Below are 25,401 nucleotides of genomic sequence, written 5' to 3' on the forward strand. Positions count from 1 at the left end.
ACAGTAATATCATGCTCAGCAAACCACTTGGAAGTGGTTTTTGCACTGTGGGCAGGTGCTAAAGTCCTGCTGGAAAAGGAAATCAGCATCTCCATAAAGCTTGTCAGCAGATAGAAGCATAAAGTGCTCCAAAATCTCCTGGAAGATGGCTGCATTGACTTTGCACTTGATAAAACACAATGGACCAACACCAGCAGACGTCACGCCCCCCCAAATCATTATTGACTTCAGAAACTTCACACTAGACTTCAAGCAGCTTGGATTCTGTGCCTCTCCAGTCTTCCTTCAGACTCTGGGACCATGATTTCAACATGAAATGCAAAATTTACTTTTATCTGAAAAGAGGACTTTCGACCACTGTTCACTGTCCAGTTCTTTTTCTCCTTAGCCCAGGTAAGATGCTTCTGACGTTGTCTCTGGTTCAGAAGTGGCTTGGTAGTCCTTTTCCTGAAGATGTCTGAGTGTGGTGACTCTTGATGCGCTGACTCCGGCTTCATTCTACTCATTGTGAAGCTCTCCCAAGTGTTTGAATTGGCTTTACTTGACAGTATTCTCAAGCTTGCGGTCATCCCTGTTGCTTGTGCACCTTTGCCTACCCAATTTCTTCCTTCCAGTCAACTTTGCATTTAATATGCTTTGATATACACTCTGTAAACAGCCACCCCATTCAGTAATGACCTTCTGTGACTTACTCTCTTTGTGGAGGGTGTCAATGATTGTCTCCTGGACCATTGCCAAGTCAGCAGTCTTCCCCATTAGTGTGGTTTCAAAGAACAAAAGATACCCGGAATTTATACTGTAGGGATGGTCATTTAATGAAACTCAAATGTAAATATTCTAATATTTTGAGATACTGGATTTTGGACTTTCATTAGCTGTACGCTCTAATCAACAAATTTAAAAAAAAAAAACTTTTGAAATGTTTTACTTTACATGTAGGGAATCTAGAATATATGAAAGTTTCATTTTTTAAAATAATTTACAATAAAAAAATGAACTTTTTCACGATATTCTAATTATATGACCAGCACCTGTAATTAAGATATACAGTATATAAAGAATATATACTTATTAAAATGAAATGTAACTTTGAGTTAACAAATATCAAATACAATTAACACATCTAATTAAAAATAAGATTTAAAATTTATTTTAAATATTTAAAGGGTTAGTTCACCCAAAAATGGTGATTCAGGAAGATTCGGAGCGTAATGAATCAGATTCGACACGCTGATTCATTACACTCCGAATCTTCCTGAAGCAGTGTTTTGAAATCGGCCATCACTATATAAGTCGTTATTTTGTTTTTTTTTGGCGCACCAAAAGTATTTTCGTCGCTTTATAATTTTAATATTGAACCACTGTACTCACATGAACTGATTTAAATATGTTTTTAGTACCTTTATGGATCTTGAGAGAGGAAATGTCATTGCTCCCTATGTAGGCCTCACGGAGCCATCAGATTTCAACAAAAATATCTCAATTTGTGTTCCAAAGATTAACGAAGGTCTTACCAGTGTGGAACGACATGAGGGTGAGTAATAAATGACATAATTTTCATTTTTGGGTGAACTAACCCTTTAAGTTTTTAAAATCACACTTCAGTAATATGTTCCATATTATTAAATATGTATATCAGTCATATACAGTAAAGCATTTCAAGTGTTCTGCGAAAACCCATCACATGGTGAAATTTTACCTATCACAGGTTTCAATGCCTTATGAAAGCTGGATTCGAGCCTGTAACAAAAGTTATGGTCATCTGAAGGCGGCTGATCGCTCTGATTTTCAGGAACAGAATTTTGAGAAAAACAGGTTTAAATAACTGTCACCTGTTTTTTCACATGAAAATACACTATCCAAACATAAATGGTTGTAATTCAAGAATGCTTTGGAATATAGACCTAAGGTTGGTCTTGTTTTAAAGAAGACACTTGTCAGATTATTGTAGAAGTGAAATAAATTATGAAAGTGAAATAAAAAAAGTTATAGAAGTTTAAGTTTATGAAAATGTAAAAATATTATTGTTCATTATTTTATAAAATTATATTACAAAGCATGTTTTACTCGTAAACTGCAAGAAAATAAAAGCCAAAAATGTCAACATTCCAAATTTTAGGTTGAAATATTTCAAAAATGAGCTTTCAGTAAGATTTTGTTTGGGCGCAGTACCAAACTTTTTCACTAGATGACACCCAAGCGCCATATCTGACCATTTAAGGGCGCCTCCATTTATTTGAGTAATTTGAACCATATATTTCCATATTTTCATACATTTTATGAAGTAGACATCCTATGCAGAAGTAGTATGGGCAGTGTGGCAGTATTTGATTTGAATTCAACCTCTAATAAACACATAATTAGAACATGTATGTTCATTATAGCTCCGTTGTTCTCTTGTGCTTCGCCTTCTCACGATAATCTTGTATTAGAAAAAAAAAATCTTTGCGTGCCGTAGTTTATACAGGACTGGCGGGAAATTTGCATTAATACACCTTCATTCTACATGTTATGTGGTTTGATAGGCCTTTGTCGTGTTAAAAGAGGGAAAGCTATGTCCGTTTTTTTTTTTTCCTCCGCTGGGTGTTCTTAAACAGTAGCCTAACGTTAGAGAAAGTCTTGCCACTATGAATCGCTATTTTTCTGCACTTAACAGGCAAATTTTGCCAGGATATTTTCAGAGATGATAGACAAGATGTTATAGAATGATAATTTAATGAAAACCCAATTTTGACAAAAAAAAAAAAAAAAATGACATTCGACCTATTTTTTTGACTTTACTGAAAACGTTCCATCGCGATATCCGACGGGTTTTTCCCAAATCACATCAATAAAATAAACAAAACCATCAATAAAGCCAATAAAAGAATGTTTGGCCTGTTTCTGTTTCAGGTTCTGTTCTTTTCATGCATCCAGTATCCAAATTCCAACTGATTTGATCTATCTGATTTCCATTTTAATACAATACATATTCTGGCAGTGAGTATTAGTATTGTTGGCGTTCTTCTACAATGAGTTACCCAAGAGGCATTTCTGGGCCTGTTGGGAGGGCAATACTGTTACACTGATGTTACACCTTGCCAAAGTCCTTGTACTTTAGGGCATGACCATATAAAATTAGCAGTTACATTTGTGTTTAATATTTCCATTGACTTTAAGAGAAAAGAAACTTAAGATCAGTTTCAGTTTAAGATATGTAGTGGTGAGATGCCGTTCAAAAAGAAGGAATACCTAATATTTCTTAATAAATAACAGTTTTGCATTAGAAGACGTTTAATCATAGCAACTGTGCACATGGCAGATAATAACAACAATAAATACACATCCACCCAATATTTATTTATTTACTAACTCGATACGCAAACGTATGTCAGTGACGTTTGAACTGCGTGAAAAATCACAATAGTTATGTTTAATACGTGGCTTTCGTTATTTGCACAACATTTTTTATTTATTAAAAATGATGGGATGGAGAGAGGCTGATGACGCTGCAGCGCGTGCTAGATTCACTCCTGACGCTGCAGTGCAGATTTCACACAGTGTGAAAAATTCACACCACACCAGAGTCACGTTTACATTCGCAAGGGTTCAACTCTGCACCAATCAGAAGGCGATATGCAAATCTAAGGCGGATCTTGCATCGTCAAGCAGGTGACGATTAGGCTGTTCCCCTAGTAACAGCCATTTAAGTCAGCCGCGAAGGCGGAGCTAGGTTTGTAAACTCACGTTGCACTCTGGGCACAGTGAGCGGTCAGGTTCCCACAACAACAAAAATATAAGCTTAGTTTTAACTCGTCAAGCGTCATTTCACAAACAAGCCTTAACAAAAGAAGGAATTTGAAGAGAATTGTTTTTGGTAAGTATTGAAAAACGTGCGTATTTGTGTTGTTGTGTGTGTTTATGGGAGAGTCTCGTGTTTGGCATGGTGTATCAGGTGCTGCAGTAACTGATTCGCGACATTCAGACTCTGTTCGTATACAAACTATTCACTACTAGAGCTAAAATAAGGTGCTACTGTTAATTTTTAGCTCTATTTTAAGATGCTGAGATGTATTTTGTTCTGTCTGTGGTGCATTAAGACCTGTGCGTATTCTTGGGCTTGTTTTCATGGCTCAGTGTCTGCTTGTTATTCATTCATGAGCTGTTTATTTACTATCAGAAATTGTGTTTAGTAATGATAATGGTATTTTTTTTTGCACTAATAGACCTTATGTTTGTCTGTAAGTGAGATAACTCCGTTTGGAGGTGCATTTCATTTACTTGAGTCATAAATGTGCTCATGTTACACTAGACTATCATATTTCAGGGTTTTGACTGTCCTTTGTTTAATCCACGGCTCTGTCCTTTTCTCAGTCACTGCCTGGATCAGGGCTGTACAGATGGACTGAAATCAAACGAATTGTACACAAGAGAAGATCCAACATGGGCAACAAACGGAGAGCCTCCAATGAGATCGACAAAGATTCAGGTTTGTCATTTATAATTTTATTTTGGCCTTTGTGTTCTTTTTTTATTGTTGATTTCTCAGGTTAGATATTGTTAGTATTATGTTGTCTGAAGCATGTTTTATTAGATTGTGCGGGGTTTAACCCTGTGAAAACTTTTTTTTTTTTATTCAGTAAACACTTTGGAAGAAACTTTTAACAAAGCTAGACCAAATATAGTTTTGGGGTTTAAGTTAAATAATACGTAACCCCACACATGACATGCGGGAAAATATACTGTATATAGGCCTATATATATATTGTGTCAACGAATTAACAATTCGTTTCCATGAATTAAGAATTCGTTCTCTTGTTTTAGTAAATCCTGGCCATGATTTACTAACTCATTCACTCGTTTTAGTTAAATTGTGGCCACGAATTAAGATTCTTTCTCACAACTTACTAATTCGTTCCCTCGTTTTATTTAACTAAAACAAGGGAACAAATTATTATCACAACGCGGGAACAAATTATTAATTCGTAGCCACAATATACATATTATTTTATCATGTGCGGGGCTCTGTAAAATAATGATAGATTTTAAATAGATTCATCTATTAAAAAATATATTTTAAAAACACGATATAGGCTAGTTTACCATAAATTTGTCTCGCCATGAAAATAGCCACAAAATCTGGCATGGTGTTAAAAAACAAACAAACAAAATCTCAGATTACATGAGAAAGTCGATTTCACAGCCCTTGTTTTTCTGTGTATTATGGTTTTATGCAAAATAGAGTGCCCTATTTGTCTTTCTCAAATGCAGTGGTATAATTATACGTAATTTCTCCATTACTGACTATATTTATAAAACATTGTCCGTAATTAACGTGTTATAGGTGTATAACTGCACATAATTACTAGGTTTTACTTTTAACACTATTTTCCCACCATAGATGCCAGCTCAGGGTATTATAGTGCTTTGGACCAGACAGATTTTGAAGACATGGGACCAACCAGTATTGCAGCACAAAGCATGCCTACAGCTCCTCAGGTGCCTTTTATTCCTGGCTCACATCAAGGCATCTCTCCCATGATCGTAATGAACAACCTTGTCCTCAAGCAGGTATTACACACTCATACAACTCTGTATGTCTCTTGTCTCCATAGTTGCTTTTTTGGAAAAGCGTTAGCTCATGACACATATGTGTTTGAGTTATAGTATAGTATAGTATAGTATAGTAATAGTATAGTATAATATAGTTTCCCAAAAATGAAAATTGTGTCATTAATTACTCACCCTCATGTCGTTCCAAATCTGTAAGACTTTAGTTTATCTTCGTCATTTTGATGAAATCTGAGTTTTCTCCATAGACATCTATGCAACTGACACTTTGACACTTCAAAAAGTTCATAAAGAGATTTTAAAACTAATCCATATGAATTGAGCGGTTTAGTCCAAATTTTCTAAAGAGACTCGATCACTTTATAGGATGAACAGATTTAATTTAGGCTTTTATTCAGCCAACAGAAACAGAAACTCAACCGAACCTGATTGACACGCAAGAACAGAAGTTCTTGTTCTGTGTTAAATGTTCTGCGCAACACACGAGAACGAACCTCATTGCTTGAGCTTTCGTTTACCACAACTGATGTGTGCGTTGATGAATGTTTATATGTGAATAAAAGCCTAAATTCAATCTGTTCATCATATAAAGCGATCGAGTCTCTTCCGAAAATTTGGACTAAACCGCTCAATTCATATGGATTAGTTTTACGATCTCTTTATGAACTTTTTGAAGCTTTGCTTGCTTGTACTGCTGTTTTTTCATACACAAATGAGTTGCATTTTAATTGATTATTGAATAAATTTATAAGACAAGTCATTGACCCACCTGTTATTGTGGATCTGTTTTACAAAATTGTTCATTGATAATTCTTGTTTCAGCCAAACTCTGTGGCCCCTGCGTTGAAACCTTGGAGCTTAAACACTTCAGTAGATATGGTTCCTCAGTCCCAGCTGCTTTTCCTACAGCCAGTCATACCCACTAGTGACTGTAGCGGCCAAAGCTCTGACAAACAGAAACTTTCAAGAAAGCATATTCCCATGCAAAACACCTTTGCAAAAATCATCCCACACCCTGCACAAGGGTCTACAGTCGACCAGGGTGCCAGTGCCATCAATAAGAGGGAAAACCACAATCATGGTGGTAGACATCAACGACGTTCTTACGATGATAAACCTCTCCACAGTTCCTCTTTAAAGCAGGATGACTCTGAGACATTTAAGGGTTATGGAATAGACCCTAATTTTGCTTCTTTGGGAGACATGGGTGTGGAAAACCCCTCATCCAGGCTTTCTGACCTTCAGGAGCCCCATACCACCACTTCACCATTCTCACTTTGCACTGACACCTTCCTCGCTTCATTCCCTCAGAAGTGTCCCAAATCCTCAGTCACCCATAGCAGTGATGTGGAAAGTATCTCAGAGGCCCACTCTCCAAGTTCCAGCAAACGCAAACGCTTCTGCAACACATATAATATTCTGAATCGGTCAGGCCTGCTGGGCATCACGCTGCGCACAAAGGAACTTATTCGACAAAACAAACGTTCCCAGGCCCAACTTCAGAGTCTGCAGGCTCAGACTGACCTCTTCATGGAGGCCATATGTAGTGGAGACCCCAAAGCCTGGACCAGATTGCAGCTCATCCTCCAGAACTCTAGAAACGGTGAGGAGACGCCAATGGAATCAATGGTGGACTCTGTAAAGGATGCAGCGTAGGATACCACAGATGCAGGTTGTGTGGTGTAGTAGCAGGTTCAGTTATTAATATTTAAGGTGCGTTTTAATATTAACTGTTGTATTCTGCGGTTTTATGGAATAACCATCTTTGCTCAGACCTTCATTTCTAAGAATTTTTTTTCTTCTTAAGAACTTCTTTTCATAATTTCATTTTGAAATGTCAAAGATTTGAGACTTCAGCGATCTAGTCATCACATCACATGTTATCTATCCAATATCAGTCATCCTTATACTTGTGGTTTTGTCAAAAGTATACAAATACAGTGTTTAGGTTACAACTGCATCTTTTTCTGAATGAAGTGATTCATTCAATAACGAAATAACACTCAATTTCAGAGTTCATTAGAACGGTATACTCTCATTTTAAAAAGTATGCTATTAACCGTATTTTACTCTAATTGGTTGCTATTTGGAAAGGAGGCCTTGGAACACCAGAACTGGAAATGAAAAATAGTTTCTGCTCTGAATGAACCAAAATGGGAAGACATTTATTTTCTAATCTCTGTATTTAATAAATGCCTTTAACAAATTACAAACATTTGTGTTTTAACTTTAAGAGATTATGCTTAAGTGCACAATGATTAAATTGTTTTTTATTTCAGTTAAAAATGTGAAATTCAGATTCATCCTTGTATTTGATCATTTGTAATAATGTCTTTGTAATAAACATTATTTTTATGTGTATGTGTTCTCATCTCCAAGTAAATCTTCTTATTACTGTTTGTATTGTTGTCTATGGGAAAGACCAATGGACTTTAAGAGTAAGATGAATTTTTGTGCTAGTCAGGGTCTATTTGAATGTGATTAATATTTTTAATGCCTTGTGTTGTATTCTTAAGTTGGTTGTTTACATTCTTAACAGAGAGTGTTTTCTTTGGGTTTGGGTGTGAATGAGCAAATTGGCAAATGTACAGGTTGATATTTTTCCCCCTGTAGCAATCTGTTATACTGCATGCAAACAGACGGTTTATTGTGTTTGGAAAAGCAGGTACTAATAAGCCTTGATCAGGTGTAGTGGGGTAATGAATGCGCTAAGTGATAGCATGTACGCTCTACTAGTGTACTTTGCTGTACAAATTTTACATTGTTTTTATTCTGTTGTCATTTTGTGGAATGCATTTGTATTTGCTTTCCAAAAATATAAACTATGTTGATTTATCAGAACCCAATACTGTTTTTTTTTTTTTCCCCCTGTAGAAATCTATGCAATAGTCTTGTTTAGTATTTGCATTGTACTGAAGTGAAGTTTTGTATTCTCTAGGTGTCATTTGACTTTATGTGCCTTCAAAAATAAAGGCATTTCAAATACATTTCAAACTATACCCTGGTTATTTGAAGCTTGAACAATTTGTTCAGTAAATCATGTTTTAATGTGTTTTAAGATTGAAGCTGAAGATTCCAAAACTATTTAATTGTTTACAAAGGGAAACCACACCCATATATATATTTATAAAACGGTTAGTTCCTGTCCTTGATACATGCAATGCAGGGATTCCCCAACTTTTTTGTCAGCTGAACCTCTTTGACCTAAAGTAGTTCCCCTGAGATTTTTAGTTAATAAGTTATGATTACACAATTCAAATCAATGTGATAAATGAGTTAGATCAAAAGTAATCTAAAATAATCAAAAAGTAGTCACAATATATTACCTTAAATGTGTAATGTAATGGATTACGTTACTAGCTACAATTTTGTAACCAAATACAATTTGTTAGTAATCTACCCAGCAAAGCCAAAACATTATGACCATCTGCCTAATACGCTGCTGGTTCTCCGAGTGCTGCCAAAACAGCACCGACCCGCCGAGGCATGAACTCTGCAAGACCCCTGAAGGTGTCCTGTGGTATCTAGCACCAAGACGTTAGCAGCAGATCCTTCAAGTCCTGTAGGTTGTGAGGTGAAGCCGCAGTGGATCGAACTTGATGGTCCAACACATCTCACAAATGCTCAATTGGATTGAGATCTGGGGAATTTGGAGGCCAGAGCAACACCTTGAACTCTTCATCAAGTTCCTCAAACCATTCCTGAACAATGTGTGCAGTGTAGAAGGGTGAATTATCCTGCTGAAAGAGGCATTGCGCAGAGCATCACACTCCCTTCCCAGTGCATCCTGGTGCAATTCACTTCCCCAGGTAAACGGTGCACACGTACACGGCTGTCCACGTGATGTAAAAGAAAATGGGACTCATCAGACCAGGCGACCTTCTTCCACTGCTTCAAGGTCCAGTTCCAATGCTCATTTCCAATGCCCGTTGTGGCCATCTAATCTTACCATCTAATCTACCCAGATTCTCTAGATATGATTCTCAATTTAAATATCCTCAATTCAAAGGATGTTGAGGACCATGTTTCAAAACATCAAACAGGGTTGAGAGCACAGCACTCACAAGCGTGCACTTAAAATAATTTAAACACTGACATGAAACTTAATAGTGGATTGCTATCTTATAAGAGGGTTTCGGTTAGTGTGACCCTCCATTATTACTAATTACTTTGACCGTGTTGGATATTACTTTAAAGATTTTTGGTTAGAAAAATTATGTTTGTCAAGTCAGTTTAGGGGTAGGTAATATGGCAAAAATATATCAGTTTTTTTCAGACAGGATTAAGATTCACAATCTTATCATGATTCTTTTTCATGTTGGTTTCTAAGAATATTTTGCAAGTCACTGAGCTCTACAGCCAAACTAATTTCCCTATTTTAAAAATGTAGCCTTACAAGGTATAAAAAGAAAAAAGAATGACAGACCATTTAGGCCAAAGTAGGGGAGGAGGATACAATCAAATCTTATTATTATTTTATCTTTGTTATTAAATAAAAGAACAAAGATGAAAATTACCAATAATAGGACAAATATTATATATTATTATATTATTATTATTATTATATATTATAACAAAATAATAATAATATAATATATAATATAATATTAAATATATAATATAATTATATAAATGAAAAATAAGAAATAAAAAGTGCATTAATAGTTTCAGCTACAGTAGGTGCATTTACTGTAACAGTAGCATTCAAAAAAATTGAATTAACAAATTTAAAAATAAAACACTACATAGACTTCATTGTATGAATTAATTATACACTGATTCTTATAGCTACTGAAATTACACTCTTTTTGATTAACATTAATGACAGACGGCAATAGGTTTATTAGGCTGCTGTCACTTTAAGACCTAATGCACAGATCCAATATACTGAAACACATGCATCCGAACAGTCTACATTCATTTAAGATATAAACAACTGTGTTTATGTAAACCTTATGTGTATTTGACAGTTTAAGCACAATAAGATGCGAAAGAAAACGTAGTTCAGTACTTGCGTGCTGTGTGACAGGCTTTTGATATGCAAATTCTTTTTCTTGTTTTTATTTCATTTTTAATGCATTTTATATCAATCTTTTATGTATCATCTTTTTATTTCTGACTTTTAATGCATTTTAAATGTTGCTGTCTGGTTGAAAGAGCTGGGAGAATTAGGAAGTAAGCATTTGTAATCCCTGGATGGAGCTCTGACAGAGTTAGTCCAGGAAGATTTGTCTGTAAGGGTACTGTTTAAACGCACAGCTACCTGACAAATATTTTTACAGTTATCCCTCCGCGTGAGGAAGATCCATTTAGATCTGCTCTGATGGATAGATCCGTTTAGATCCACTCTGACGGACAACAAAGTTGAGTAGAGTTATCCCTGGATGGAGCTCTGGATAGAGTTAGTCCAGGAAGATTTGTCTGTAAGGTACTGTTTAAACGCACAGCTACCTGACAAATATAAATATTTTTCCGTTTAGATCCACTCTGACGGACAACAAAGTTGAGTACAGTTATCCCTCCAGCGTGAGGAAGATCCATTTAGATCCGCTCTGATGGATAGATCCGTTTAGATCCGCTCTGACGGACAACAAAAAACTCCCTGAAACTTCCTAACTCTTCCATCCAGATAGTGGTATTCTCTGTTTTTACTGTTATTTTTATTTCTTATGCGTTCCATTTATTTTTATTCTTATGTATTTGGTTCTTCTTTATGTAAAGCACTTTGAATTACCATTGTGTATGAAATGTGCTATACAAATAAAATTGCCTTGCCTTGCCTTGCATGTGCTTTGGGTTTACGTGCTCAGAAAAACTTATGTCAGAACAGCATGCGAAAAACGTTTAACTACTTTAAAATGCATGCAAACGTTTAAAGTTGAACAGAACACACCTATTGGGATGGGGGCGCCAGAACTGCAACTGATAAGGTGCGTCCCAATTCCCACACTTATGCACTATTCTATGATGTTTTTAAGTATAAATAGTTCCAATTCAGTATCTAAATTTTTTTAATTGAATTGACTTTAGATTGAGGTAGCAAACAGAGTTTTGCTACCTCAAAATGAGTTGAATTTAAAAGAAGTTAACATAGCTACTGTAACTGTAATGTTTAAATGGGAATTCAAATTTGTAACTTTTTAACCACAAATCACTGCTCAGGAAATTAGTAAGAATTGCAAAAATACTGTAGATAAAGTAATTTAGTACATAAAAGCCTTCCCTTGTTTTCTTTAAATATTTAAGCTGTGTGGCTTCAAACAGTTCATGAGTAGTTGAAAAATGTCTTCCAGTTCGTTTGAGTTTAATGTGAGACCAAATATTCTTTATAGGGTTCAAATCTGGACTCCGACCAGGCCAAAACATGAGCCACTTCTTGGTTGTCTTTGCAATTTGGGCAGTAGCATTGTATTGTTGAAAAATAACATCTGATCATTCCTCTTTAGATAACTTTTCATTGGTGGGAAGCGAGCCATTCTGCAATATTCTCTTATACTCCAAAGCATTAATTGACTTTTTACAGTGAAGTAGCTCAACAATACCAAAGTCCCTTTCAAGAAAAGTCTGTTCAGTCGGCGGCCATATTTGCAACGCCCCCGGGCAGCTATTTCGGGTATCCAAGACCAAGTCCTATCTATCTGAATGGGGGAATCCTGAAATCTCAAAAACTGCTTGGCGAACTCACAATTACATAACATATTTTGAATCAGCAACAAAATCTGACATGAACTGTCCCATAAATGTTGTTTCTTATGCTCAAATAGCGTTAAAAAAACGTATTTTTCAGGCTAGACTAGCCAATGCGCATGTGCAGTCCTATGCGCGAGTCTCAGGTTTATGTGGGAACCGGAGCTTCTAACGGCAGATGCAGTGACGCAATGACTTAGTGATTGTCTATTGATTGTCAATTAGTGATTGGCTCTTTTACTTAGAAGGCGGGACATACTCCGCGATATTGCGTGTTGCAGTTTCTCTAATAGGAGTAAACCGTCTTTCTATATCTTTAATCTTTGCTAATACCAGCAGCTAAAAAAGCTTCCCACATAATGACATCTCTTCCTCAATGATTCTCTGTGGTAGAGATGCATTTATTATTATATTTCTCACCAAATCTTCAAAGACACCACTCTGGAGCATCACCATGCAACTCGTGTTTCATTGTGATTCATCACTCCAGACAACTCTGCTGAACCACTCTGAATCAAACTTCCCATATTCTGCCAAAAACGTTATTCCGTCTTTGATGTTTTTCTGAGACAGTTGACTTTTAAAGGAGTGCATTTGCTTAATTCTTGCTAATTTCCTTGCAGTAATTTGTGGTTATTAATCTTTGTGTAGTCATTTTGGGCTTCGCCCATTTTATCCCCCCAGGAATGTACACTACCGTTTAAAAGTTTGATAAGATTTTTTTTCTTATGCTCACCAAGGCTGCATTTATTTGATATAAAATATTGTGAAATATTATTACAATTTAAAACAACTTTTAAAATCAATGCTGAAAATTGTTGTGCTGCTATTTTTGTGGAAACTATGAAAGATTTTTTCACTATTATTTGATGAATATAAAGTTCAAAAGAGCAGTACTATTTCATTTTGAAATTATTTTTTACCATTCTAAATGTATATGCTGTCACTTTAGTTTAAAGTGTTAGTTCACCCAAAAATAAAAATTATGTCATTTATTACTCACCCTCATGTCGTTCTACACCTGTAAGACCTTCGTTCATCTTCGGAAAACAAATTAAGATATTTTTGATGAAATCCGGTGGATCAGTGAGGCCACTATTGAGAGCAATGTCACTGAACTTCTCAAGATCCATAAAGGTACTAAAAAAATATTTAAAACAGTTCATGTGAGTACAGTGGTTCTACCTTAATATTATAAAGCGACGAGAATACTTTTTGTGCACCAAAAAAACAAAATAATTTCAACAATATTTCAACAATATCTAGTGATGGCCGATTTCAAAACACTGCTTCTGAGCTTTACAAATCTTCTGTTTTGAATTAGTGATTCGGATCTCCTATTAAACGGCTAAACTGCTGAAATCATGACTTTGGCGCTGTTTTTAAATCGGCCATCACTAGATATTGTTGAAAAGTTGTTATTTTGTTTTTTTTGGTGCACAAAAAGTATTCTTGTGTAATTATTATTAAGGTTGAACCACTGTACTCACATGAACTGTTTTAAATATGTTTTTAGTAGCTTTCTGGATCTTGAGAAGTTCGGTGGTTTTGCTCTCAATAGTGGCCTCACTGAGCCATCGGATTTCATCATATGATTTTATCATAATTTGTTTTCCAAAGTTGAACGAAGGTCTTACGGGTGTGGACGACATGAGGGTGATCAGAATTTTCATTTTTGGGTGAACTAACCCTTTAATGCATCCTTGCTGAATAAAAGTATTGAAACTTTTGAAGGGCGGTGTACTTTGTATGTTTATTTTAAGTATGTAGTTTTGTCATATTTAATACATTTTGTGGACCAGGGTGGAAGAACACTTCATTTCCCACAATGCATTACCTGTATTTAATTTTTTTGAATTTCAATTTAAATTACAATGCAAAAATTCCTAATTAAATTCAAATTCTAACTAAAGTAAAAGTCACCCACAATTTAGCAGGCCACTTGTGTAATAGTGTGCTGATTACCTAGTGTGCGTTGTTTTGTAAACCCATCCATCTTTTAATCTTGGCCTCCTTCTCTGATGTTACCGCAGCTAATCACTGCTGCCCTGAACTAGGGCTGAAATTGAGTTTCAGTACAGTGCTGATGGACATAGATATGGGGGTTACCACATCTTTGTGACATAACGCTCTCCTAATTTGCGCAGTGATGACAGAAATCCACTAAAAAGGTAGATCAGTTGCTTAGGCTTATACAAGTCTTATGAACTGAAGCCCTTATCACACATAATGTCTGGTCCACACGGGTCAAATTATAATAAACACACTGATAGGCTTTTCAGTCATGTTTGTGATCATGGTAGACCTGCCAGTTTCCAGGTACAGTCTCAACAGTCTGAACTGGCAGGAAAAGGCCCAGAGCCCAACGGGAACCAAAAACATCAGTCAGGTTGGCACGCCAGGTACCGCGACTCTCCGACAAATACCCTTTTTGCAGCTCACACCAGGTCTGCCCTCGGGCTACAAGTAGAAGCTGTTGACAGCAGAAACCGGAGCTCACTAGTCCGATACCCAGCCAGACGTACAGCATTACAACCAGAAAGAACTGGAGACCTGAAATCAAACCTGAAGGGAATAAAAGAAAGAATTGTCTTATACCAGATTTTCAAAGCGAGATAAAAAAATCAAGAAATCCTAAAGCAAGTCTGAATTAAACTTACCAAGGAAGAAGTAGCCTGTTGTCAGTGGAAGAAGAGTGAGGAATGTCAGTGGGTTCTCAAAGGAAATGGAGTACTCCATCGTAAGATACGCCACCCCAATTACCAATGAATACAGACAACAGCAGGATGTATAGATGCTGAACATAATAAAGTAGCGCATGTTCCTATTCCCAATACAGTTTCCTGTGAAAAAGCAGTGGTGGTCCCGTTTTAGAATCACTTTCTTACACACTTTACAGAAGTGGCGTCCATTCAGGAGGTAGTGTGCGTCAATTCTGTCTGGGCAGTCAGGTGAACAGACTGGAATAACCGTCTCGTTGGCACTCTCAGATGGATACCGTATAGTCATTGTGTAATTACCCAATGCGTTCCCCATGAAGAATAGAAAGACGGCAATGTGGGCCAGCATGGTGGGGTTTAACATCACATCTTGCCTTTGGAATACAGTGGGCATGAAGAGGAGGAAGTGGAGGGCGAATGTGACCACGGTTGCCGTGTAGAAGTATGCTGGTGCAATAGTGTTGAGCAGTCTGAGTTTTACCATCCTGAACAACATGCCTGTTAAATTAATACAAAAAGAATGTCAACAATAATTCAGATAATTAATTCAACTTAAGATGATAAAATCATACATTTCATCTTGGCTTCGTTATCAGCAGTTCATCCCTATGAAAAATACCACTACGAAAATGATGAAAGAAACTGTAAACTTAGGAACAGGAATATATATATATATATATATATATATATATATATATATATATATATATATAGTAGTCAACATTTGAAATGGATCGACACCTTTCATCAAAGTTGTCCTAAAACCTTCTTCTTAGCACTTCAAATGTTGACTACTGTATATATATATATATATATATATAATGGATATTACATGAATATTACATATATACATGGATACATTTGACTGGCTGTTATCATAGAAAGATACTGTGCTAGCAGTATCAAGCAAGTTCAAACGAACTGAACTTGAATACTTGTCTTCATGTGTGACCGAAAAAAAATGTTCGGAAATAAAATAAATTATTAATTAATCAACAAATATTTAAAATAAATATTTGGAAATATTCATTTAAAAAAATAAGGTGATGCGTGTAGTTCGTGCTCCAGTAGCGAAATGAAACAGAATTGCAGAAATTTTAAACATTTCCCAAATATTCCCCGGTCTTCCATTGGTTGGCAAAAGAGATAGCCCCGCCCCAAACTCACGCCATTGGCTGAGCCCATGTTGCTAAGTAGGACTTACAAGCAGCGTTGACAGCTACAGTGTTTACGCTTTTATATATTTAGGAATAAATAGCTTAAGACTGCTTAAACCTCTCTGCACATTAAACTTTTAACATGGAAAAAATATACCCACATCAGCTTTTATACAACATATTATCAAAGAACATACAGATAACCCTAAAACTCAATCGCTTTGATATCTCATAGGGAACTCAACGCACCATTATTTGTTACACAGCACAGAATTTACATCCTATAGGGTGTAAATATGGGCATTTAGCATGTTTTTATTAGTGATCATGAAGCTAAATGCATTACGTTTTTTAGATAATGGAGTGAGAGAAGGATGTGATGAACAGAAATGTATCTTAAAACAATTCGCAGAGGTCTAATTCATATCAAAACGTAAATTCTGATACAAACTAACATATTATAGGGAGGGTTTGTGATGAATAGATTAAGGAACTATGAGGCCTGTAACATATCTTTGAAACAGACGCTTATTGATGAACAGGATGAGGATATTGCTCGGTTACCTGACGCCGGTTAGACCAGAGGAGCCGTTGTTGTAGCAGCACTGGAGCTCAGCTCATCCCTCACTCACGGTGCTAGGAGATAAACCACATGTAATTCATTCAGAAATAGTAAATCAGTTATAATTCTGTAATACTGAGCGCATCTGTTCGCGATGTGTCTCAGTGGTTTAGCACCGCCGCCTGTTGGTGTGGGTACAACATCATCATCCAGCTTCACTGGAAATAAGAAAAACAGAGAAACCTGTATAGATACACGTGTGTTATGGACATGTTTATTTATTATTTTGTATGGCTTTGTGATTTTATATCCTTATTTTATATGTATACCGCCGAATCATATTGTTTCCCCCACAATGTGCACGTTGATTCATTATTATGGATGGCCAACACGCACTTACAACTTTCACCAGCAGATGGCAGTGCAAATCAACGCTTATTTTTAGCAGATACGTTCATTTAATTCCCTAAATAGACAAAATCATGCCTTAATATAAAGTTAGCATTCTATGATGTGAGCCACGCTTGCAGGCTCACATCTGTGATAGAAACACGCAGTCAAAAACTTTATAGTTCGCATGACCCCTTAGTTTTCGTGTTTGTTGTTGGAGTGACACTTCACACACGGTCCCTAAGCCGTTGGGCGCTCCCCGTGTGCGCTGGTGCTGATGCAGACAGACAGAAGCATCTAACCGGACATAAACCACAGGAGGTGTTTTAAAGGTAAGCCGCACTATTGTTATATTCACATCGCTTCCGATGAACTGTTCTCAATTATATCGTACAAGAAATGATTCAACAAACGATTCAATCATTCATTCTGAACTTCAACGGGTTTTAAAAGTGGGCGTTTTGTAACAGTTGTAGCTTTAAAACGCTATTGCAGCAGACACCTATGCTTGGGCGCTAAGCACAGAGGAGGGGGTGATACTTAAATAATTTAACTGTTCGAGATGTCTGGAAATACTACGGGCATTGAGATGGCATTAGATTGGTTTCCTTTGGCTTGTTTGTTTACCGTCTCATGTAAAACATCATCAGGAGCCCCGCTGATTTATTGTGCCACGGGAGTGCGCACGTTGTGCATTTGTTGTGAGATCCTGATATTATCTCTCTAAAGTTATGGTTGCTCTGCTGCTGCTGCTGATAATGGTTGTATTAGTGCGCACATGCTGACAGCAGGGAGTTTAATGTCTGGATAATATATTGAATGGGGAACAAGTCAAAGCTGCGCGTTACAAATCAGAGGATGGGGGCGGATAGATTTCTCCACGCTGTTGCCAAGAAGCCGAGATGATGCTCAAGCAGATAATCATAATAACTTTCACAATTAGAAATGTCGTCTCTAATGTTCCCTTTGAGAATCAAAAAATATTACTTTAACAGGTAGAGGCTGAATCTCAAACCTGTTATGAACGTGTAGGTCATGTCAACATAAAATCAAAAGAAAAAATATATTTTTGCTTAATTAAATGAATGAATGAATGAATGAATGAATTATGAAGCGACGATCGAGAATACTTTTTGTGCGCCAAAAAATAACAAATAAAATAACGACTCTTTCTTTAACGAATCTTTTGTTTCGAATCAGTGGTTCAGAGTGTGTATCGTTTACTGAAATCACGTGACTTTGGCAGCTTCGCGCCGAACCACTGATTCGAAACAAAAGATTCGTAAAGCTTTGAAGCTTCATGAAGGAGTGTTTTGAAATCGCCCATCACTAGATATTGTTGAATAAAGTCGTTATTTATTTATTTATTTATTTTTTTGGCGCACAAACAGTATTCTCGTCGCTTCATAACATTAAGGTTGAACCACTGTAGTCACATGAACTGTTTTAAATATGTCTTTAGTAGCTTTCTGGGCATCTGAAAGTGTTAATTATCTTGCTGGCAATGGAGGCCTCACTGAGCCATTGGATTTCATCAAAAATATCTTAATTTGTGTTCTGAAGATGAACAAAGGTCTTACGGGTGTGGAACGACATGAGGGTGAGTAATTAATGACAGAATTTTCATTTTTGGATGTACTAGGCCTAATCCTTTAAGTACATTCCCCCATTCAGTATTGCAAAATAATAAAGAAGAATGAATTATATTCATGTTTTGATGTAAAATTATTATTACATATAATTATTATTTAAATATGTTTTAGGTATAGACATTTATTAGATATCTAATCATGGTAGTATTTGTTGTGTACCTCCTTTAATTTATGCCATTATCAATAAAAAAGTGATACGGTGAGAATCTAATGAGAATAATCATTGTAATCAAAAGCAAAAATACATCAAAAGTAAAATGGCAAAAATCCATTGAACCATCAAAATGGGAACGAGAATTCTGGGAGGAAGTGTGAATTGTTATGAAAACGATGTTACAAGGCACAACATGTTTTAATGTAATGTCTTTTTTTCTTCAGCAGAAAAAAAAAGATATTTGAAACTACTTTTTTTTTTTTTTTTAAGCAAAATTGCTCATTTTGAGCAAATAATTCATGAAAAGTCCTTTTTACACACATATTGTAACATTGTTGTCAAGGGGTTTCTCAGTACCCAGCATGCTTTGCATGAGCCTGAAGAGGAATAATAAAAGTAGAAAGTTGTGTTATTTTATGTGTTTGAGCAATATGAGCAGGGGTAATTGTGTGACTGCTTAATGTTCTGTTATACTGGCATCTGAAAAAGGACTCTGTTAGGGCAGAATGCCAGGGTTTGCTGTTGTTGTGAAGAGTGAAGTTTGTGCTCTGTTCAGAGTGGGCTAATGTATGCTAATGCTAACACTGGTATATGTTGCTTTTCTTTATAAACATCAGTGCAACAACTGGTCTCTGCTGGTCTAGTGTAACCATGCTGTTCACTAGAAAACTAAGATGGTAAAGCTAGCTGACCAAAGTGTTCCTTTTGCTAATGAAACAGCAGGCTCTTGCTGTTTAAGCCAGTCAGCTAACGTGGTCTTATTCCATGTCCTAACCAGGTGTGACACAGTGATAAGACCAGTCTTCAGTGTAAATCAGATCTTTTATCAGATCATTTTTGTGCCACAACAACAGGGCATCTGTCTCATCCCAGATTTAAAAAATGAAGCAATAAACCTGCACACCAGCTGTCAAAACACAACATACATTGACAAACAACTATGCTGGTATTAACAGTATTACATTTAGAAGAGCAAACAACCTCATCACTAGTTATATCAAGCTGAAAATAAGATTCTAATCCTCAGTGGCATTTGCAAGACTCTTTCAGAAAGAAGTAATCTGTAAATCAATGGTTTTTCCACCGAGTGATAAATGCCTGACATTTGCGGTCTTCATCAATGGCCGGTGTCCATCTTACTATTAAGGATAAGACACAGTTATGGCACCATTTTTCCAGCAACCACTCAGATTTTCCATCTGCTTTACATATAAATGGAGCATCTTGGAATGATATTCAGCAATGCGTGATTACCAAACTGACTGTATAAAGCAATTAATAGTAGTCGAAATGTCACTGCACTTGTGACAGAATGTTGGTTGAAGCTCATAATTGGATCATGAATAAATCATTAGAATGAACACCTGCTCTTGGCTGATGTCTCTTTCTCCTAGTCCTTACTAGTCTCATTATAGGAGAAATATTAGTGGCACCTTGCTTGAATTGTTTTTTGCTCTGCAAGTTGCATCAGAGGGGTGAAAACTTCTGGCTCTTATATACAGTGGCGTGTGGTGGATCTCTTAAATGAGCAGGCAAAATCTCCTCCCTGTGTTTGGTTTTCATGTTCTGAATACTTCTGATGTTTGGTTTCTGGATTAAAAACATATGAATCAGCGTTACCTTACTGTACTTTAGTTTATATTAATATATTTATTTAAACCAAGTCCATTAAAGTCTCATCAAGTTAATATGTTATTTTATCATTATTTACATTGCAATATAATGTAACTACAATAACTACAATAATACAGTAAAGAACATTTAATATAGTATTTCATGTAGCTTTTGTTCTTTGTAAGGTGTCATGAAGATCGCAGGCACAGATATGCACCTTTAATCTAAGTGCTCGCTAAAGCATCTCACTCATAGATCATCATTTCAAGTTCATTCAATTCAGATATGCCAGTAGGTGGAGGAAATCTCTGCTTCTTCTTCTGCCATTTTTTAAAGGATTAGTTCACTTTGAAATGAAAATGACCCCAAGATTTACTCACCCTCAAGCCATTCTAGGTGTATATGACTTTCTTCTTTCTGATGAACACAGTCTGAGTTATATTAATAAATGTCCTGACGCATATGAGCTTTATAATGGCAGTGAACGGGACCAACAATATGAAGCTCAAGAAAGTGCATCCATCCATCATAAATAATCCACACGTACTGCAAACTGACGTCGTGTCAGTTACACTTTTTTTCATAAGTTGAATACGGAAGGCGTAGGACGTAGTATAAGTGTTTTAAACTGCGAGAGGCATTACACTTTCTTCGTAAGTTGAATACGGAAGACGGTCTGGTGGAAGCTAGATATTTTACTTTATAACTTGTTAAATATGGATATTTTTCTTACACAAATGCATTGCTTCCCTTCAGAAGGCCTTTATTAACCCCCCGGAGCTGTGTGGAGTACGTTTATGATGGATGGATGCACTTTTTTTGAGCCTCATACTCATTGGTCCCATTCACTGTCATTATAAAGCTTGGATGCGTCAGGATATTTATTATATAACTCAGATTGTGTTCATCAGAAAGAAGAAAGTCAAATACACGTAAAGTAAATCTTGGGGTAATTTTCACTACAAATTGAACTAATCCTTTTATGCAAAATATGCATTTCTGCTACATCAATAAAACATACATAAAATGCAAAAAGTAATATATATATATATATATATACATAATATAATAATGTTGTTTGTCAAATTAATCGAATTAAATGGAATGGGGAATTTGATCGTAATCGCTGATTTTTTTTTGAGTAATATTTTGCTTAGAATTATATTTATCAGCTTTTGAAGAAGACAGTTAGAGCAAACTGTTTTATCCAAGTGCAAAAAACGAAAACCAATTTGTAAGGAATTTTAACAGTAACGTGGGGGACGCCATTGCTCCTGTGTGTCATCCAGTCCAGTAGGTGGCAGTAATGCACCATTCTTCTTATTCTGCCATTTTTAATAGTGGTTGGGAACGGAAAATATGGCTGTGTCCGAAAATGCTGCCTTCGGAGGATGCGTTCCAAGGTAGGAAGGCATCAAGGCACATCTGAATCCAATGTTAGCTTCTTCCTGTCTCCTGAGATATCTTCATCTGATTGATTTTTGAAGGCAGCATAGATGTGTCCTTCACTGCCTTTGATATCCCACAATCCTGTGGGTTTCATTCCGCAACAGTTGAGCTAAAAATTAAAGATGGAGTCTGAAGGTTGCAGTTGGTGGTAAGTTTGTGTGTAAATGTACGCTTTTGACCAATGTCATTTCTATTGAGAAATTACTATTGTAGTAATTAAATATTTGCTTCATTATCACCAAAGCTTGCTCTATTTTGCTGTAGATCATTAACTGTTGTTCTGTCTCAGAAGTCTGTCCGAAATCAGTTTCGTGAGGTGCGAAAACGCTGCCTGCAGAGTCATTGAGTGATAAGGCATCGAGGCAGCAAGTCAGCTGCAGCCATGCATTTCTGCTACCTCCATAAAACATACATAAAATAATTTTTTACATAATATGTTTATGTTGTTACTAGTGAAGTTATTAGAATTAGACTAGAGTGCATTAGTATATTGACAATTTGATTGGTTTCAGTGACATTGCATAAACTGATGTTTATCAGCTTTAGAAGAAGTAAATTACAGCAAACCATAATAATCTACAGTATAAAACATCATGATTAAGCATCTTACTAATGGTCTAAATAGCAATGCACCACCATCTCCAGTTCTGGACGTCATTCTACATCAGTGACAAATATGAACCAAAAGCATATTTACCTCATTGGTGCAATGTGAGGGAAGAAGCAGATGTGAGTAGACATTCACAAATGAATACTTCAGCGATAACAGCTGTTGGGAATTGTTGCAAACCATTAATTTAGCCAGCAGGTGTGACTACATCATGAGAGGCTTTAAACAACCTTATTTGGTTCATAAGGTGCTTCAGTAGAGTTTGTAGTCATGTTGCTTAGTCATTTTCTGAGACTGCTGTTTTCCCTCCAGTGGTTCAGTGATCAAAAGCTTGTAATACATTTCTAAGAACACACAACAAATAATCCTCAGTAAAATGTGTATCTGGCATCTCTACGCAGCACAGGCATGAATATTTGATGGTGCACTTGGCTGAGATTGAAAGTTGATACATCCCGCTGCAGTACACAAAGAGCACAGAGGCTGTAGCATGCCGTGGGCTATAGAAAGTTCACATAGGTAGTGGTTAGATATGGTTAGATGGAGCGGTTTGTCTTCCATAGATTCCCGTGTGGATCATGACATCCAACAGCTGGCATGTAGACAGTTTGTGGTCCTGTTTGTCAGTACGTTGTCATCTTTGCAAGGTTTGTTGTGTAAGGACCTCATATGCGTTTGTTTCTAATATTATCTTTGGTGCAATATTGTCTCGTTCTAACACCCACACACACACAAAAATTGATGCTGGCACCTGAGTCCTTCACACAGTGTAACAGTGACTGTGTGAGTAAGAAATAGTTGTGTCCTTGCTATCAAACAGAGGTTAGGATATCCAGTTGAGATATATGAATGGCCATCATCTGGGCCAGTTATCATACCTCCATGGTTTCTTATTAAATCTAATGACCCTGAAGTAATATTCATAAGAACATTGACAAATCCAAGGAGACCAAGCAGTTCTCCCTATTTTTTGTTGTTCGAGATGCCGTTTTTCTCGGATATACATCACAATATGAAAGAAAAGACTATCACAACTTCCGTTTCATGCCAACTTTATTATTTGTTAAAGTTGGCATGAAACAGAAGTTGCGATAGTCTTTTCTTTGGATTTGAGTTATTCAAAATGTGAAAGGAAAGAGAGAACAGAGTAAAGGCCCATTCAAACCAAGAAGGATAACTATAAAGATGAAAGTATCGAAAACTATATAGGGCCACACAAATGCATGATAACTATAAGAAACTGCAGTGACAGTATGTCGCCTGTCACTTTACATGCTCAAGCTTCATAAAAGTGGATTTTCTCAATCACTGCATCAGAAATTGAATACCTCCCCCTACAAATGAGTTGTATATCCGAATACATAGTATTCAAAAAACAGAAGGTAAAAAGTACCTGGATGACCTACTACTTCTGCTGAGTGGTATGCTTTCGATGAACACTTTACTATCCCATGAGGCCACGGGAGAGGATTTATGAATGCAGTTAAAGCAACACAACTGACACTAGTAGGTCACGTGACAGTAACAACATGGCAGATGTAGTACGTCCGAATTTAATTCATACTACCTACTCAGACAGTATGCGATTTCAGACACAGCAAATGTTTTTATTATTTATCAGTAGGAAAACAAAATCATTCTGAAAGTGATTACAATGATTTAATTCCTCTGTGTTGTTACCGTTATAGTTGTGGTGTGGTCTATTCTCATAATTATAATGATTAAAATTTTATAGGTATAGTCACCGTTATTGTTATGTATGTTCCTTGGTCTTGGCACTCAGGTCAAGTCAGTCAAACTTGCATCAGATGAACCTCAGCTGATCCACGTCTACCTATAGGAATATTAGGGCTATCACAGCATCATATACTGTACAAGGTCCATCAGTATTATCAGCAGATTATCAGCAATTTATCGCATTGCTCAGGAGCTAATTACCCTCCTCCAACCTCAGCTCCTCCTCTCGTCCAGTCAGGACTTGGCCTTCTGATTCCCCTTCAAATCAGACTAATTCAATTATGTTGTTAAATTATTGAACATTAATTATATCTCCAATACATTTATGTTGGCTCTGTTCTGTTTACCCTAAGGTAGTTATCGCTGCTCTCCCTGCTCTTATCCAGGCTGCATGCATGCGCAGGGAGTTCTTGCCCAAAATGGAACCATACCGCCAATCCAAACTTTATGCTAATTGACTATCATCTTTGACGATAGTGGACGTGACAGAATTGCAAATATAAAAAAGAAATTATTTTCAAACTTGTTGACCTTGACACTCCACCTATTTGTTATTGGTCATCAAACAGTTAGCCACACCCCCAAACAAATTAAACCAATGTTTCTCTTTCTGGCTGGTTGTGATGCTCCAAGAAAAGTTTTGATAGTGACACACTAGAGCCAGTGTTTAGATCAACCTATAGATGGCTTACATGTAGCTGTACAGATTAAGATGGATTAGATAAAAGTATTGTACCATCAAAAAAAAAAAAAATTAAGCACTTTATCTTTAATATTGGCTTGGTTGATGCAGTGTGTGTGTGTGAAAGAGTGAGTGATATGCCAGATTGCTGCTTAGATGTCACTTTACTGCATTTGTGACTCACATCCTTTCTGTCAAGAATAGATCTTAATAGAACATAAAGAACATACAATAATCATCACTGCAGTTTATAGGAGAGGAAAGTCTATATAAAATGTGCATCATTCAAACTTTAACCATAGCACTTCTGTTCGGCCATGAGACATCATAATTAGCATATTCAGCTTAGGCAAACATCACTATTACTCAGAGCCATTTTGGCACCATAGACGAGATCCCTATTTATCCTTATTTTGCAGTTGTGTTATTCATTTAAA

The 25,401-nt window shown here is 36.4% G+C and overlaps 3 protein-coding genes across 5 annotated transcripts in view; 2 read left to right on the plus strand and 1 right to left on the minus strand.

The window, feature by feature from the left end:
• Positions 1-3,691: 3,691 nt before the first annotated feature.
• Positions 3,692-8,537, plus strand: cipca (CLOCK-interacting pacemaker a). Its single transcript, XM_051869434.1, has 4 exons — positions 3,692-3,856; positions 4,354-4,468; positions 5,381-5,550; positions 6,373-8,537. Exons 2-4 carry the CDS (start codon positions 4,423-4,425, stop codon positions 7,204-7,206), a joined length of 1,050 nt encoding a protein of 349 aa, XP_051725394.1. The 5' UTR covers positions 3,692-3,856; positions 4,354-4,422; the 3' UTR covers positions 7,207-8,537.
• A 5,295-nt stretch (positions 8,538-13,832) lies between these two features.
• On the minus strand, positions 13,833-16,872 carry zdhhc22 (zinc finger DHHC-type palmitoyltransferase 22). The gene is made up of 3 exons (XM_051869435.1): positions 16,679-16,872; positions 14,898-15,455; positions 13,833-14,802 (listed from the first exon to the last, which is right to left on the minus strand). Exons 2-3 carry the CDS (start codon positions 15,451-15,453, stop codon positions 14,516-14,518), a joined length of 843 nt encoding a protein of 280 aa, XP_051725395.1. The 5' UTR covers positions 15,454-15,455; positions 16,679-16,872; the 3' UTR covers positions 13,833-14,515.
• Positions 16,873-17,242: 370 nt separating this feature from the next.
• Positions 17,243-25,401, plus strand: part of tmem63c (transmembrane protein 63C) — a 53,547-nt gene continuing 45,388 nt past the window's right edge. The window contains exon 1 of one of the 3 annotated variants that reach the window (XM_051869423.1): positions 17,243-17,398. The gene's annotated coding sequence lies outside the window, so the exon portion shown is untranslated. Of the gene's footprint in view, positions 17,399-21,818; positions 21,890-21,929; positions 22,084-25,401 lie in introns of those variants that run through there. The other 2 variants (XM_051869425.1, XM_051869424.1) reach the window with 2 other exon arrangements.

This window comes from Ctenopharyngodon idella, chromosome 17 (assembly GCF_019924925.1).
Source record: "Ctenopharyngodon idella isolate HZGC_01 chromosome 17, HZGC01, whole genome shotgun sequence".
Lineage (NCBI taxonomy): Eukaryota > Metazoa > Chordata > Actinopteri > Cypriniformes > Xenocyprididae > Ctenopharyngodon > Ctenopharyngodon idella.